This window comes from Drosophila biarmipes, chromosome 2R (assembly GCF_025231255.1).
Source record: "Drosophila biarmipes strain raj3 chromosome 2R, RU_DBia_V1.1, whole genome shotgun sequence".
Taxonomy (NCBI): Eukaryota; Metazoa; Arthropoda; class Insecta; order Diptera; family Drosophilidae; genus Drosophila; species Drosophila biarmipes.
Window position 1 is genome coordinate 10,385,036 of NC_066615.1, and position 15,917 is coordinate 10,400,952.

A 15,917-nucleotide genomic window follows, 5' to 3' on the forward strand; every position below is an offset into this window, starting at 1 on the left:
CATAATCACCGGAACTAGATCTTTATACTGAAAATAAGCTAGATCATGTCTTTATTTTTAAGTAATGCAATTTATTGCTTATATTTCAAACCACACTGCAATTTGTTCAAAGTAGTTAGTTTGATCACACTATCTATATTGTATGACAATTTTTAATTGAAACCATAAACCAACTAATATTTCTGATGGTGCTAGCTGAAAGTAGTCTTTTTTCTGACAGCAGCTTTGACTTAAATTTAGAACCGCGGATTCGCCTACAGAGAGTTATCATATCTATTTTGGGCAACTCGCTGATGCAACCTCGACAGTAGGTTACTTTAGTCTGGTATCTTTTATCCATTTATTATTATTTGGTGTTGCCACCTAATGGAAGAGTACAAACAAGAATCAGTTTTTAAAATGTATACCTTTAGATTTGATTTTTCCCTTCAAAAGATTCTTTGCCAAATTGCCATCTAAAAAGACCACCCTAGATTTATACTTCACGTACCTTTAATTATAGTTAAAACTAGCTCAACATATTTAATTAAACAAATTAATATTACATAGTCGGTAGATTTACACATATCATTTGGAGCCCCATCCTAGTATTTGTCCAGAGCCTTCGAAAGCAGCGTGTTCATGTTGGTAAGCAGCATGCGGGGATCCTCCGCCAGACCGGCGCCCACCATGGCGTTTGCGAAGAGCTGCTTGGCGATCAGTTGGGCCAGCTCCTTGTCGCTCTCCCGCAGCTTGTTCAGCTTCTTGATGATGGTGTGCCTTGAAAAATGTATAAAGTATGTTAGCGGTTCCAAGTGGCATAATGAAATAGCACTACTCACTTCGGGTTGATCTCCAGTTCTGGCTGAAGAAGGGCAAATCGATTCTGCTCGGGAACCTGGTGACTTTGGGTGCGGATGAAGTGGCGAGCGGCGGCCATTTCTTCGACAGTAATGACACAGGGGTGGGTGTCAAGGCGGGTGGTGGCTTTTACCTTGATCACCTGGCCCTTAAGCTCCTCCTCAAGCCAGGGAATCAAAGCGTCCAGCTCCGAGCGCAGCAGACTGCCCTCGCCAAAGTCGGTGGTCGCAGCCGTCTCCTTGGACTCTTGGCGCATCTCCTTCTCCACGGACACGAGGTTCTTGCTCTTGAACTTGCCCAGCTGCATTAGCACCAGCTCGTCGTAGGGTTCATAGCAGAAGAGCACCAGCTCGTTTCGCTTCTTCAGACTCTCGTAGTAGGGCGAAGACTCGGCAAGAACGCGATTTGGCGCTGCCAGGTAGTAGATGTTCTGCTGATCTGCGGGAACGCTGTTGTAGTACTCCTCCAGGGACATCCTGCCACTGGCGGTCTCCGACTTGGAAGACTCAAATCGCAACAGCTTAGCAATTTCCTCCTTCTCGCTCGCGTCGTTGGAGGTTACAATGCCCTCCTTCAGGAAGAGTCCGTAGTCGCGGTAGAAGGCTTCGTATTCCTCGGGCTGCTTCTTCGAGCGCTCCTGCAGGAAACGGATCACGCGGGTGGAGATCACGCTGGACAGTTTGCGGATCAGGCTGCTGTTCTGCAGCAGCTCGCGACTTAGGTTGAGTGGAATGTCCTCAGAGTCAACGACGCCCTTCACGAAGCGCAGCCACTTGGGCAGAAGGTGCTCCGTCTTGGACTGGATGAGCACTTTGCGAGTGTACAAAGCGACGCCGGTGTTTCCGTCCCGCGACATCTCGAATAAACCAGGCTTTCCCTCGGGGAAATAAAGAAGAGCATGGATGCTCAGGGGCACGTCGGCATTGTAGTGCAGCGTAAAGCGGGGAACGTCAAAGCTGTTGCTGATGAAGCGGTAAAAGTCGTGGTGCTGCTCCTTGCTGATGCTCTGCGGGTCAAGCAGCCACAGGGGTTTGATCTCGTTAGCCTGCTTTCCGTTCAGCAAGATGGGCGATCCCACGAAGTTGCTGTACTTCTTGATCACAGCCTGGATCCGCTCCTCGTCCGCGTACTCGCGGCACTCGGTCTTCAAGTGCAGCACGATCTTTGTGCCCAGCTCGACGTCTGGAACCTCCTCGATCTCATAGGAGCCACTGCCGTCGGTTGACCACTTCAGTCCGGGGGCATTGGGTGCGGCCGCCCTCGTGAACACTTCCACCTTGTTGGCCACAATGAACGAGGAGTAAAAACCTACGCCGAACTGGCCGATGATGTTGGAGGAGGCCTCCGAGGTGGCTGCCTGCTGGTTGCCCTTCATCTGCTCCAGGAACTGCTTGGAGCCGCTGCGCGCGATGGTTCCCAGGTTACTGACCAGCTCCTCCTTGGTCATGCCAATGCCCGTGTCCTGGATGATCAGCTGCATCTGTGGCTTATCGGTGGTGATGCGGATCTCCAGCGGACGATCCTTGCCGGCCAGATTCTCGCCGCCAGCGCTCAGCGAGGTATAGCGGAACTTTTCCAGCGCATCGCTGGCATTGGAGATCAGCTCGCGCACGAAGACTTCGTGGTCGGAGTACAGGGAACGGGCCACGATGTCCAGCAACTGGCGGGTCTCCGCCTGGAACTCGTGCTTGTCCACCACCGAATCCGAGGCCTTCTTCGCCTCAGTTGAGAAGCGACGAAGAGGAAGGGCTACCATTGGATCGAGGGATATTATGTATTATATAAACTGAAGATGGTTTGGTGAACTCGGAGGCTTACCGGCCGGCGATCGCTGGGATCCCAGGGCGAGATTAAGAGCTGCTGGGGCGGATCGGTGGCTCTGCCGCAGCACTTGGGCAAAGCGGCTGAAGCGGCACGCCTGGCCCAGCACTCCCATCGCTCGGACTGACATCTTGTTTATCCCTGATTTTAGTGTTTTGTGGAAAACTAAAATGTTATTCAACTGATGTTTGTTCCAGCGCACATGTGTGCAGACGAAGCCAATCGATTGTGAGTACTCGATAGCGATATTGAACTAGTTCGATAACTAGTTCAATTCAAAAAACTATTTAACTTTAACAAATTTTAATTTTAGTTATTTTTTGTTTATTTTGGAATTTTTTTGTTTATTCGGAAATCTGGATCAGGTTTTGGTGTCTCCAGTTCACTTAAGTTTCCTAGAAATAAGTACATATTATTATAATATAAATAATCCTTATAAATCAAAGCATAACAATTAATTTTATTAAAAAAACCAAGTATTACCGAAAAATATCGATATTTCCAACAGCCATCGATATTAGTGGCCATTGTTGACAACCCTGTTCGCGAATGCAACTCTGCTGAAGCGCGTCCGCGTCGCGTTGTAATTTTTGTTGAGTTTTTAAACTATTTTTAATTTGCATTTGCGTGTCTTACTTATTAGAAAACCATGTGTTAAGTGTTCCCCATCCGCGAAGCAAGAGGAATAAATCAAAAAATGGGTGCTTCCACCATCGACAGTGTGCGGGTGCTGCTGCAGTCGCTGCCCGCTGCCGCCGCGAGCATCGGCTCCCAGCCGGCCGATCAGCAGACGCCGGTGAAGATGGGGCTTTCGGGGACGCCACTGCGCTCCAGGCACCCCAGTCAGCTACAGGTGGTGCCGGAGAAGGTCGAGGAGAAGCCAGCCTCGCCTCCAGAGGAGTTCTGGAGGGATCTGCAGCAGTTCCACGAGCGACGCGGGTAAGTTCGCTGAAGTCCCCTGCCATTTGCGATCCCCTGACCCACTTTCCCCTCCTCCACCGAACAGCACTCCATTAACGCAGCCCGCCAAGATCAGTGGCAAGCAGGTGGACCTGTACAAGCTGTACCGGGAGGTCACCGAACGCGGCGGCTTCAACAAGGTGAACATGCGGGACGAGTGGGAGGAGGTGTACAGCGCCATGGAGACGCTGCGGGAGCGCTGCGTGAACGGCACGGCGGGCATCAAGCACATCTACAGACGCTATCTGGACAAGTACGAGCGCCTGAACTTCTTTGGCGAGGACCCGGACAAGATGGAGGCCTTGGAGGCGGCCATCGAGAATGCCGAAATGGGCGGAGGACGGTCGCGGTCACGTTTCCTGGCCGGTGCCAGCGGTGGTCTGGGCAGTATCTTTGGCTCCGCGCACTCCACCCTGCCAGCGGTACCAATGAGCTACAACCAGCGCCAGCACTCTGTCAATGTGGACCGACGCCGGCAGTACAAGATGTCGACGCACCTACACCGACACAGTACCTACGAGAAGCTTCTGCTGTCCCTGCTCTCACCACTGCCCAACGAGCAGGACTTCGCCATTAATGTGTGCACCTTAATGGCCAACGAGGTGCGCCACACGTTGCAGCTGTCCGAATGCCCCAAGCTGCTCGACGTGCTGCTGGCGCACCTGGGCGTCTATGCCGACTTCACCATGCGCCAATTGTTCCAGCACAGTTACGCGGAGGTGCGGCACCATTCGCAGCTTAGCTTCTGGCGCGATCTGCTGCACGACAGGCCACAGATACTGGAGTTGTACACGGATGAGCAGGCCTGGCTGGACAACGGTCTGATCAGCAAGGAGGACTCGGAGAACTCTGCGGCTCGCAGTGAACTGCTGGCGGCCTGCGACGAGTTGGACTTCCTCAACCTGCGCCGCAGCAACGGGACAGACGAACGCATGGGGCAACGTGTACTCCAGATTGTTCAGCTAGTGCGCGCTCTTAGTTTCCATCAGGAGAACCACGCGCTTCTGGCCTCCAACCGCACATTGTGGCGATATCTGGTCATGGGCGCGAACGTGCGATGGAGTAAGTATACAAGTATTTTTTATAATACCACTAAAAACTAACTAAACATACTTTGATTCCCGAAGGCAACATCCACATCCAGGCTCTTGAGACGGCCGGCAACCTGGCTCAACAGTTTGAACTGCTCGATCCCACCACTGACGAGCTGTCCCGGAATCTGCTGGCCACCCTCTGCGAGGGAATCGACTCCAACGACCGGGCGGTGATCATTAGCTGCCTGGAGATACTCTACAAGCTATGCAGTCGCGAGGGAAACTCGCAGCATATCAATCGTTGCCTTGGCTTGGACTTTTACCAGCGTGCCATGTTGCTCCTCTCGCTCACTGACGTTATGCTGATTATCTTTACTCTGGAGGCAGTATACGCACTTAGTTCGCTGGGCGCCCGACCCTGCTCTATGCTGATGCAAGTGCGAGGCCTGCTGGACCAGCTAGTTGCCCTGATCACCGTGGAGGCGCAGTCATATGGAGCCGACGGTTGCATACTTATGCGGGTGGTCGAGGTTGTGCCGGGCAACATGATCGCCTCGATGGCCCAGAACATGCCCGCTCTGCAGGCACCCGCGGCGGCCGCTTCCATCACGACCCTTCCAACATCCCTGCAAGTGGCAGTCAAGCCGCCAGCTGTGTTGCCCACGCCGACGCCAGCTCAAACACAGGTGCTCCTGCCACAGGGAGAGCAGCAGAGTTTGGTTACGGTTCCGATTCCCGGTCTGTCGGTGCCTAGTTTGCCCCAGGTTAATCTTCCCGTACCCAGTCTGCCACAAGTTCAATTGCCTCCAATTGCTGCCACTGTGCCGCTTCCCAGCCTGCCCAACGTCTCCCAAAGTTTTACTCACGAGGACGAACAGTACGCCTTGGCCTGGCTTGGAGCTACATACGAGCGGGCGGGGAATGGCAACGATCTGCGAGTGGAGCAAGCGGAGCTGTACCGGATCTACTTGTCGCATTGCCAGAAGGCAGGCAAGCTCTCGGTGGTCAATCACATGCAATTCCCTCGCCTGGTTCGGCTCATATTCAACCAATCGGTGGGACCAGTGATTGTGCGGCAGATGGACGGGACGGAGCTGCCTGGGACGTACTACGTAGGCATTCGGATGCGAGCCCAACCGCTTGTCATGCAACAGAGGCCTGCCACCAACATTGTTGCTGTTAAAAAGGAGACTCCCATATTGCCCAAACCGCAGCAAAGTGATCCTGCTCAAACAGAGGTTCCGGCTGAGGAAACTGCTTCGTCTGCTGCCACTCCACCTCCAAGCTCCTCGCTCATCAAGAGCCTTTTGGCTAACAAGGTCACTGAGCGCCAGCAGAAGCAGAAGGCCCAGGCTCTGACGCCTCAGCCGCCAGCCCTGGTGGCCACCACAGCGTCGGCCACGAATGCCTCCCAACCTATCAAGGTAACCTCGACAGCCATTAGCGCCTTCGTGAACAACCCTCTGATGCAGCACACACCGGTGAAGGTGGGCCAAACCACCATCAAGCCGCTGCACCCTCAAATGGCCATTGAAAAGAAGCCAATCACGGACTCTGCTCCGCCGCCCCTCGCTCCTCTGAGTGGCGCAAACGTGGTTACGAAAGACCCGAGCGGGCGTACACTCATCATTGCATCAGCCGCTGCCAAACGCAAATTAACCATCGACGAGGAACAGAATAAGCGACTGGCCTTGGATGCCGCCGCCAGTAGTTCTAGCTCGAACTCTTCTGCCGGAAAGGAAGAGGCGCAGGTGACTCCATCCAAGAATGCGGCCAATCTCTATGCGGACCTGGCTGCATCTATTTTAGAAGATGAGGACATGGACGATGTTCCACCGCTGGCCAAGTCAAGTCAGGAGCAACCCCAACAGCAGTCGCAACAGCAACTGCAACTTATTCCGGCCAAAGTGCAACCAACGCAGCGACAGCTTGTGTTTCCCGCCAGCAATGCAGTTTCTCAAACCCCGCCTCCGCAACTCAAACTAGCAACCACAGCCACCATCAAGACGGATCAGGGTTTGCAGACGGTGCCGGTTATACTGCAGCCCAAGTCTTCGCTGGATTCCACGCCAGCGCCGCAGACGCAGTACGTCCTGGCCACGAACCAGCAGGGTCAAACGTATCTGGTGGCCCAGCAGACGCAGCCCACAATCCCCACATCCACCCAGTCGGCACCGCCCACGTTGCTTGTGACGCAAACGCCGCAACAGCAGACGAAGACCATAATCATCCTTCAGCAGCCAGGAGGCGTCTCCGCTGCCAATGTGGCGGGAACGCAAAAAATGATAATGACAACGGCGCAGGGCCAGCAGGTCCTGGTCACCACCACCACTGCTCCGCAACTGGCCCAGCCACGAGCTGCCACGCCCCAGCAGCAAATATTTATCGCCCCACAGCGACCTGTGCCGGCGTTGGGTGCTGGCCAAATGTCTCCCTCACTACTGTCGCAGCTCAACCAGATCCCGGCCACTATCAAGCTACACCAGCCGCAGCCCCAGCCACAGCTCGTCTCGCCGCAGTTGGCCCCACAGCAGCGGCTCGTGGCCACAAAGCCGGGCGCAGCGCTCCCCATTCCTCAGCTCCAGCAGCACCAGTCCATCATCCAGCAGCACATAATCTCCGGCCCTGCCACAACAACCTCTGGTGGTGCCGTCCAAGGTCAAGGCGAGAAGAGGCAGGTGATCCTCGGTGGAATTAAGGAGACGCTTATCACCCAGACCCCGGCCACGGCGGCTCCCCTGCAGCAGAGCCAGCTCAACTCGCAGACGATCATCACCACACAGCCGCCCACCAGCACAGCTACGATTGGAGGTGCGGCTCTTCAGCAGCAGCAGCACATGCGAACCGCGTTGGACCAACAGCAGCAGAATCATCCGTCTATCATTCAGCAGAAGATCACCATGCCAGCAGTAAGTTCCTACTAGCATCAGAATTACCAGAGAATACCATATATTAAAAATATTTCAATATTTTTTAGATTTCGGATGCGACAAAGCCGAAAGCAACTGCTGTTCCGGCCCCAGGAACTCCGTCGAGCACAGTGCTCCTTGCCAAGAAGCCGTTGCTGCCATCTGTCACTCAGGCTGTAGTGGTGACACCGTCCGGAATCAGTGACTCCACGGAAGGCGGCAAAGTCATTGTGACGGCAGGCAGCGAAGCTAAGCCAGCGGAGCACCAGGTGGTGGCCCAGACGACGGCTGGATCAACTGTTGTCACTACCGCTCCCAGCAGCAGTGCTTTGGTGGTCAGTCAAAGCGTCTATGCGACGCCTGCCTCAAATGGCAGTCCCACGCCTTCCGCTATGCCCGTGGACGCGAACTGGTTGTTCATCTGCGACTGGCGCAACTGTCCTCGCAAGAAGTATAAGTCCCTCAACGAGCTCAAGTACCATGTTTGCAATGTTCACTGTCCGGATCACCTGGATTCCGATGCCGACATTTACTGTCAGTGGGGAAGTGGACCCACCTTCTGCGACAACAGGGCGCGCAAACGTTACTCGCTGATGACGCATCTGATCGACCGGCATCTGACCACGGAGAATCTGCGCGCCAGTGTGCAACGGCGCTTGGCCACCGGCATTCACAATGTAGCGCCCACGCAGCCTCCTGTTACCATAGTGCGTAACGAGGGACACGCCCAACGACTGGCGGGACTGCCTTCTGGTGCATCCTCGGGTCCAGCTGCAGCGGCTCCCGTTGTGGGCAGCGCCGCAATGCAAGCCATGAGCAGGCACACAAGCGATTACACGAATGCAAAGGAGTTCATGGACGAAAACGAGGGTCCCGTCACCAAGAGCATCCGACTGACGGCGGCGCTTATTATACGCAACCTTGTCACGTACTCGTCCACAGCCAAGCGAACCCTAAAGCGCTACGAGCCCCACCTGGCCAACGTCGCATTGAGCAATGTGGAGGCCAGCGGAGTGCTCTCCCACATCATGTACGAGCTGAGTCAGTAGCCGAAACCGCTAAACATCAAAATGATTAATAAAACTGACCTGTAATAACGACACTATAAAATGTGAACAAATTCGAACCCTATTTGTCTAAATGAAAGTATAGCTACACTCGGGAAATTCCTAATATTTGTGTAATCGCTCTTGCTGCGAATAAATGTTGTGAATGTTTTTAAAATTGATAGAACAATTGGCGTGGCAACAGGCTATCAACATCCACTAGTGATAATATTCAGTTCACCGCGTTACGAGCTATCAGAATCTTAGTTTATGGTTTATATTTTGTATATTTTTAACTTTTTTTGATAATGTTCTTGAGTACAGGCACTGCAAAATGTATTTTTAAGTTTTGTCGGCACAGGAAAAGCAGGTTTTAATATCTATTTGATGTATTTTCAAAAGTGTTAATGGTTTATTGAGTATTTTACCCTCCATACAAGAACTGATATTTTCTAACTTCTTTTTAAAAGACTAAAAATCAAAACGATTTGGGTCGTTCAAGGAAACCGTTCTTAGTGACTAACATATTATACAAATGTAGGACGAATGTGTTATCATGCGATAGCTTTTCCGTTCTTCAAAAAGTTCTCGTCGTCCACGATTGTGTAGCGGTTGCTTCTGTATGTGTCCAGTTCAAAAATGTACTTCTTGCCGCAGTCCTTCATCAGCTTGTGGATGACTGGCTTGATGTTTTCAATGCCCGCGAGATTCGCCAGTTCATTGTAGTAGACAAACTATAAGTGTAGATTGTAAGTAAACTTGAGATTCGATGAATGAAGTACCCGGTACATTCTACCTCTGCACTTAAAGGGTGGAAGAGTACCTATGTATATAAATCTTTGTGCCTATGTATTTCCTACTAACAATGCTAAACAATTTTCCGGTTTGCTTATCTGTTTACTCATACTCATACTTGATTTTCTTTTCACAAATGTAGCGGACCTTGAAAGAGGTGCTCAACTCACCTGTCGCTCGCCCATCTGATGTGCCTTCTTGTGGTTGTGGACGCCGCAGCCCCAGCGCTCCCCGATCTCCTGCTCCAGCTCGGCGATCATCTGCTCCCGCGAGGGGAACTCCCGCTGGCCCGTGAAGAACTTCAGCGTGAAGCGCACCTGCATGTCGAAGATGTGGGTGGGGATCACGTTGAAGGGCAGCCCCACGAAAGCCATGGTCGGGTGGTTGATGTTCACGCAGTGCTTCCACAGTGGCTGGACGAAGTTGTCTATCACCTGGATGCCCACGTCGGTGCTGAGACAGGGGAATGTGTACTTGTAGCCGGTGCAGAAGAGCACATGGTCGAAGCTCTCCGAGCTGCCGTCTGCGAAGACGGCCCCCTCGGGGGTGAAGCGCTGCACGTCCGGCTTCTGTGTGACGTTGCCCATGAAGGCTGTGTTGGGAGTGGTGGGCAGGTGGTGGCTGAGGAACACCTCCTTGGCGGACACGCGCACGTGGTTGGTGATGTCCATGCCGCTGGGTCCGGCGCCGATGATCAGAACACGCTCGTCTGAAAGGTAAATGCCATACGTCAGATTTTAGTTTAAGTATGTCCACCATTCCTGGTGTTGCTATCGAAGAATCAACTTGAAACCCATTCCTCTTCTGTTAATTCATATCAAGTTTTGATCTATGGCAACACTACGTATGAGTGATAAACGTAGAGTGGTGTGCCGAAAAACTTATCTTATTAACATTTAAAAAGTTAGCGCATTTCAGCACTAAAGTTATAAATCTGCAGACTAGATCCCTTGGGGTAAACAAATAGTGGGATTGCGCGGTATATTTAGCTATCACTGCGAAAGCACGTGCCAGGCGCGCTTTAAAATTGGCACAGACTGGGGCACTTGTTATTATTACGTCACTCGGCCGTCAACAATATTATCTGCTGTCGAGGGTGCTCCAATTATTTATGAGGAATACAGAAGTGGGACTCTGGCCAGACGGCTACGCTGGTTGCCAGGTACCAGGCTTTGGATTTGGCAGGCTGACACAAACAAGATATAGCTCGCAGCTCTTATCTCACCCTTGAACTTATCTGCCCTGCGGTACAGGTGGCTGTGCATCTTCTTGCCCTGGAACAGGTCCAGCCCCTCCACCCGCGGTATGTCCGGCTCCGTGTAGTGGCCATTACAGACGTACACAAAGTCGTAGTAGACCGGGTCGCAGGTATCCGTGCTGTGGTCCCACACATAGACCTGCAAAGTGATCGGATGTCAGTCGGTATTTCACCAGATCAAGATCCGTGTGAGCGGCGCATAACAAGCCGCAGTGATTGGGACACCGCAAAACTGGTTCGAAAGTACGTGACGTCGCTACCAACCTCCCAGTCGTCCAGGCGAGGACGCACTCTTATCACTTCGTGCTGCAGCTTGATGTGCGGCTTCAGCTTGAAGTGTTCCGCATAGGAGCGGAGGAATTCCAGCACCTGGTTGGAGGTGATGAAGGATTCGTCGATGTCGGCGGGGTACGAGTAGTCCGGATAGCCCATGACCTCCTTGGGCAGATTGGTGCTGCAACCGAACAGTCGAAAGTCAGACATATTTCTGTAGCACACATCAGTAGATCACCTACCGCAAGCCCTCGTACATGCTGCTGTGCACCTCGTCGTACTCATCTTTCGGCATTTCCTCCGAGAAAATCCAGGTGCCCCCGATTTCGCTTCCCCGCTCATAGGCCACCGCATCCAGGCCCGCTTCCAGGGAGTTCTTCAGAGCGCACAGACCCGCTGTTCCAGCTGAAATGCAATGTCAGATAGGCAGCTTCCCGGAGAGGACTTGCTCATTACCTCCTATGACGCAAACGCGACGCTTCTGGTCCAATGGAGTTTTCATCATTTTCGGTTATTCCCTAATGGTAGCGGGTTTTCGAAGTAGCTTGTCTTTGTCTTTCGGTAACACGTCGCCTCGCCTCTGAGACTGACCAACGACTAACCGAGGGGCTCGAGCTCCCAGAGGTATTATAGACCCGGGAAGGCGTCACGACGTGCGCTACAGTCGAGTATACTAGATTGTTTACGAGCTGGCTGCGGCTGATAAGTTCGTTCCCACATGGCTGTGTAGGGAATACGGAGCATGAGTAACTTCGGGGAAAGGGGACTTGGCCAGGCGGCTTCATCCACCGCTACGCCTTATCATTGGCGATTGCCAGTGACATAACTGCGACGCTGGCGTTGGCATCGCCTTAGGCGTTCTGTAAGCCTCTGGAACCCGCCGCCAACGGATCGGAATTACAGTAGTCCTAAAGTAAATCCAGCTAAATCAACCCAAAGTATCTCGACCCTGCAAATTCCCTTAAAATTTTGGTTTTAATACAGAAAAAACAGTAGTTGAACGAAGAAGTTTTTGAGTTTCGATTGATTATATATTCTTTTCTCTAGAAAATATATAACTCATTGTAATATACCACACCATATTATAAAAAGCACCCTTAAATCAGCATCATTGTTTACTGGTAATCCTACCCTGACTTCTTAATAATAACAAATAGATTATTAGCACGACATCACCTAATCATACTAATCATAATCATTTTTCGGCTTTCTAGAAGCGGTAAACCTTATGAACCCCAAACTTGCTTTAGCTTTAGGATTGCGACTGTGAGCCATGAACATCTGGCTCTGGCAGGAACCGATCCCAAAAAGCGATCGTAACGAGCGCCCTGATAGCACTATCGCTGAGATTCGGCGGAGATGTATACCCCTTACCCGGAGTCACTGTGTCAATTCAGTTTAACAGCCTATTTGAGCTTTAATTATCAGCTGGCCGCACCAGCACAGCGAGCGTGCATTGGCAATCATCGGCGACGGGAAAATAATTAATTTCATTCAATTACAAAAACATTGCCGAGGGCAACATTGTATCAGCCAGCCCAGCGAAGCCTATGGAAAATTATTTGCTGGGGGTGTTAATAGAGGTTGGCTGTAGTCTTAGGAAACGGGCGTGAGGAAGCCAAGTAGTAGATGTTTCTGCGGCGGTGATAATGGAATTGATTGGGAATTCAACATAAGCCTGCTTCGACAGCTCCTTGGGTTAATCAATAGCCAGTGAAGTGTTTGTACTCCACGCTTCCCGGCAATCGCCCACTTAGATCTCACTTTGATATGATATTTATTTGGTTCTTACTTTGTAAATAATGGGAACTTCCTGGGCGCTAGTCTGGGTTAAATTGAACGCAAATTAAACACGGAATTATTTAAGTACGAACGTTCTTAAAATATAATTGTGCCCTATACGCACTAGGTTTTCTCTAGAACTCATACTCCTCCGACTTGCCATTTTAATGTCTATTGTTCGGGAATGTTATGTTGAATTTTCTCTGGAATTTGTATACCCTGGCAGAGGGTATAATGTGAAGGAGACGTTCCCGACCTCATAAGTATATTTTTAATCAGCATCACTAGACGCAAACTAGTCTCTCAGTTTTAAAGCTATTGTGCTGAAAGTTTCCCAAAAGTCTAATTTTGTTTGCAGGTAGTATATAAGTCGGAACCTCCAGGATCGGACAACCTTAACTTATAGCTCCAATAGGAATAATCGGAACAAAAAATGTTTAAAAATTATGTCTTTGGTGTTTTTTTTTACATATAGCCTCCTACGCTAGGAAATAACATTTTTAAGTAGTTATGAATTTCGAGTTAAGTTTAATCAAATTCGGACGACTATATCATATAGCTGCCACTCGAACAATCGGAAAATTGGTGGGAAAATGACATCAAAAAATTATATCTTTGGTGTTTCTTACATATAACTTAAAAAGCTTGCAAATAACATTTTTAATTAGTTCTGAATTTCGAATTTAATTTTATGTCGGACGACTATAACATATGTATGTCATAGGAACGATTGGTTTGAAAATAATATGACTTTTTGACATATTATCTTATAATATTGGGAAAATAATTTTTTATATTTTTAAGAGTTTCGAATCAAGTTTAATAAAAATCGAGCGACTCTAATACATACATAGCTGTCAAAGTAACAGTCAGAGAAAGAATGAAATATTATTAAATAAATATTATATCATTATATCATTTTGTTTAGGAAAATATAGTACATTATTTTATAGTTATAAGCTGAAATAACAAAGTAAATTGTTTTGAACAGACAATTAGTTAACTTATTTGGAAATTAAATCTCATGTTAAATTCGTGTTCAAAATGGTAATTGTGCCAATAATTAGTTCCATGACTGTAACTTAGCAAGTACACAAACCCAATCTATTCCTGTCGAAAACAAAAAAGTCAATAGTATCGAAAAAATGAAATTATCACATCTCTAACTAAAAGGAAAACAAACACCATCTGAATTACAACTATTTGTAACTGAATGAATTTAACGTTATTAAATACTGCCGTAAGAAAATAAGTACAATTAAAAGGCAACTTTATGGCATTTGTTAATTTCAGAGCGATGGAGAATCCAATGTGTCGTGTCTGCCGAAGTGGAAATGGAAATATGGTCAATATGTTCGAAGACACGCTTGAACCCAATTCCATTGTGAATATGGTTTCTCAGTTCAGCGACTCTAAAATTTCTAAAGGAGATTCCATTTGTTCTCCCTGCCTTCAAGACGCGAAAAATGCATTCAAGTTCTCCGAAGAAGTGGTCGCTGATGTGAGAGAAGATGAAGAACCCCGTGGAGAGCCGTTCCAATGTCTGGTGAAGAACGAGCCGCTGGTTGAAGAGGAGGACGACTACCAGCACGATGCCCAACTAAAGAACAAAGTGGTCGATGAGGTGGAACCCCACACAAACCTCTTTCAGGTGAAGAACGAGCCCCTTGAAGCCTACGAAGTCTATGAGTTCGAAGAGGAAAACAGCCACATTGCAGACAGCAACATTGATGAGCTGGTGGACGAAGTTAAAGTCGAAGAGACGGAAATCGATGATGAAGGAACAGAGAGGGACGAGGAGCACTGTGAGCCTCAGCAACGGGAGAGTAATATGAAATGCCATGCTTGTCAAAAGACTTTCGTAATTAGAGCTGAGCTTAAGGAGCACCTGCAATCCCACATAGGAGAACGTCCGTTCCAGTGCGCACACTGCCCAAAGGCTTTTAAATCGAATTTGAGTCTAAGGAGTCATTTGCGCATTCACGCAGGAAGATCGTTTAAGTGTTCGCACTGCGAAAAGGCTTTTAGTAAAATAGCAAGTCTTAGCACACACCTGAAAACACACACTAGTGAACAATTGCTCAAGTGCTCTTACTGCTTTATGCCTTTTATTGACAAATCGTGCTTTCAGGATCATATGGAAAGCCACAAAGGACAGCTACAGTGCTCCCACTGTCCAACGACTTTTGCCTCAAATCATGCCTTTCAAAAGCACTTGCTAACCCACAGAAAACATGGGGCGTTTTCACCCGGTTTGGGTCGTAACAGACACGAGGTAATCCACTCAGAGCTAAAACCTTTCAAGTGCACCCACACCGACTGCTCAATGTCCTTCAAATGGAGGCAGGGTCTCCGGAGACACCTGATGTCGCACGCAGTGAGGCGATGGAGGGGCAAGCAAACGGAGTTCAAGTGCCTCCATTGCGAAAAGTCGTTTACCCGGAAACAAACTTGTGAATCGCACATGCGAACGCACACGGGAGAAAAGCCGTTTCAGTGCTCCTACTGCCTGAAGTCCTTTTCCAGTAGTTCCTATCTCGACAAGCACTTGCGATCGCACTCAGCACCGGAGTTCCAGTGCCCACACTGTGCAAAGCCCTTCACACAGGAGTTGAGTCTGCAGAAACACCTGCAAATTCACATAGGAAAAGATCAGTACAAGTGTGCCCAGTGTCCAAAGATCTTACCCAGCGATCTACACCTGCAAAGGCACCTGCACGCGCACTCTGAAGTCCTTCGCTTCAAGTGCCCCCACTGTCCAAGGGCGTTCAGCGAGAGCCACGATCTTGGGACACATTTGGAAACGCATTAAGGACTCCAGTAGCCCACTTAAATGTATATAATTTGAGTTATATTACACTGAGTTACATTTTTAGTTGTTTGGAATGCAGCCGCAGGTGGCATTTTGGCACTCACCTATCATATGGATATGAACCCATCGGAAAATATTATATTATTTTTATTTAGTTTTGTATTTTTCAATTCTCAGCCTGCAATAATGTACAAGACGTTTACCTGCACTTTGATAAATTTGAATTTTTATAAGCCAAGTTTTATAGTGTCTATAAAGGGAACTAACTGCTGTTCTCAAAAGGAAAGCTTGTTTAAAAACCAAAAGTATCCTTACTTTTGTTATCTGTGGGCTATTACTAAAAATAAAGTTTGTATAAATAAACTAATTGGCAAGGCGATCGCGGTT

The 15,917-nt window shown here is 49.4% G+C and overlaps 4 protein-coding genes across 4 annotated transcripts; 2 read left to right on the forward strand and 2 right to left on the reverse strand.

Annotated features, from left to right (window-relative positions):
• Positions 1 to 474: 474 nt before the first annotated feature.
• LOC108030372 (heat shock protein 75 kDa, mitochondrial) lies at positions 475 to 2,877 on the reverse strand. The gene is made up of 3 exons (XM_017103242.3): positions 2,659 to 2,877; positions 822 to 2,589; positions 475 to 759 (listed from the first exon to the last, which is right to left on the reverse strand). The coding sequence occupies exons 1-3, from the start codon at positions 2,789 to 2,791 to the stop codon at positions 585 to 587; spliced, it is 2,076 nt and encodes a 691-aa protein (XP_016958731.1). The 5' UTR covers positions 2,792 to 2,877; the 3' UTR covers positions 475 to 584.
• Positions 2,878 to 3,201: 324 nt separating this feature from the next.
• On the forward strand, positions 3,202 to 8,788 carry LOC108030201 (AT-rich interactive domain-containing protein 2). The gene is made up of 4 exons (XM_017102958.3): positions 3,202 to 3,600; positions 3,668 to 4,683; positions 4,749 to 7,564; positions 7,633 to 8,788. The coding sequence occupies exons 1-4, from the start codon at positions 3,359 to 3,361 to the stop codon at positions 8,611 to 8,613; spliced, it is 5,055 nt and encodes a 1,684-aa protein (XP_016958447.1). The 5' UTR covers positions 3,202 to 3,358; the 3' UTR covers positions 8,614 to 8,788.
• A 201-nt stretch (positions 8,789 to 8,989) lies between these two features.
• On the reverse strand, positions 8,990 to 11,549 carry LOC108030413 (flavin-containing monooxygenase 5). The gene is made up of 6 exons (XM_017103298.3): positions 11,393 to 11,549; positions 11,179 to 11,341; positions 10,928 to 11,117; positions 10,631 to 10,802; positions 9,576 to 10,114; positions 8,990 to 9,344 (listed from the first exon to the last, which is right to left on the reverse strand). The coding sequence occupies exons 1-6, from the start codon at positions 11,439 to 11,441 to the stop codon at positions 9,165 to 9,167; spliced, it is 1,293 nt and encodes a 430-aa protein (XP_016958787.1). The 5' UTR covers positions 11,442 to 11,549; the 3' UTR covers positions 8,990 to 9,164.
• Positions 11,550 to 13,889: 2,340 nt separating this feature from the next.
• LOC108029884 (zinc finger protein 501) lies at positions 13,890 to 15,884 on the forward strand. Its single transcript, XM_044092481.2, has 2 exons — positions 13,890 to 13,958; positions 14,012 to 15,884. Exon 2 carries the CDS (start codon positions 14,016 to 14,018, stop codon positions 15,528 to 15,530), a length of 1,515 nt encoding a protein of 504 aa, XP_043948416.1. The 5' UTR covers positions 13,890 to 13,958; positions 14,012 to 14,015; the 3' UTR covers positions 15,531 to 15,884.
• Positions 15,885 to 15,917: the final 33 nt, after the last annotated feature.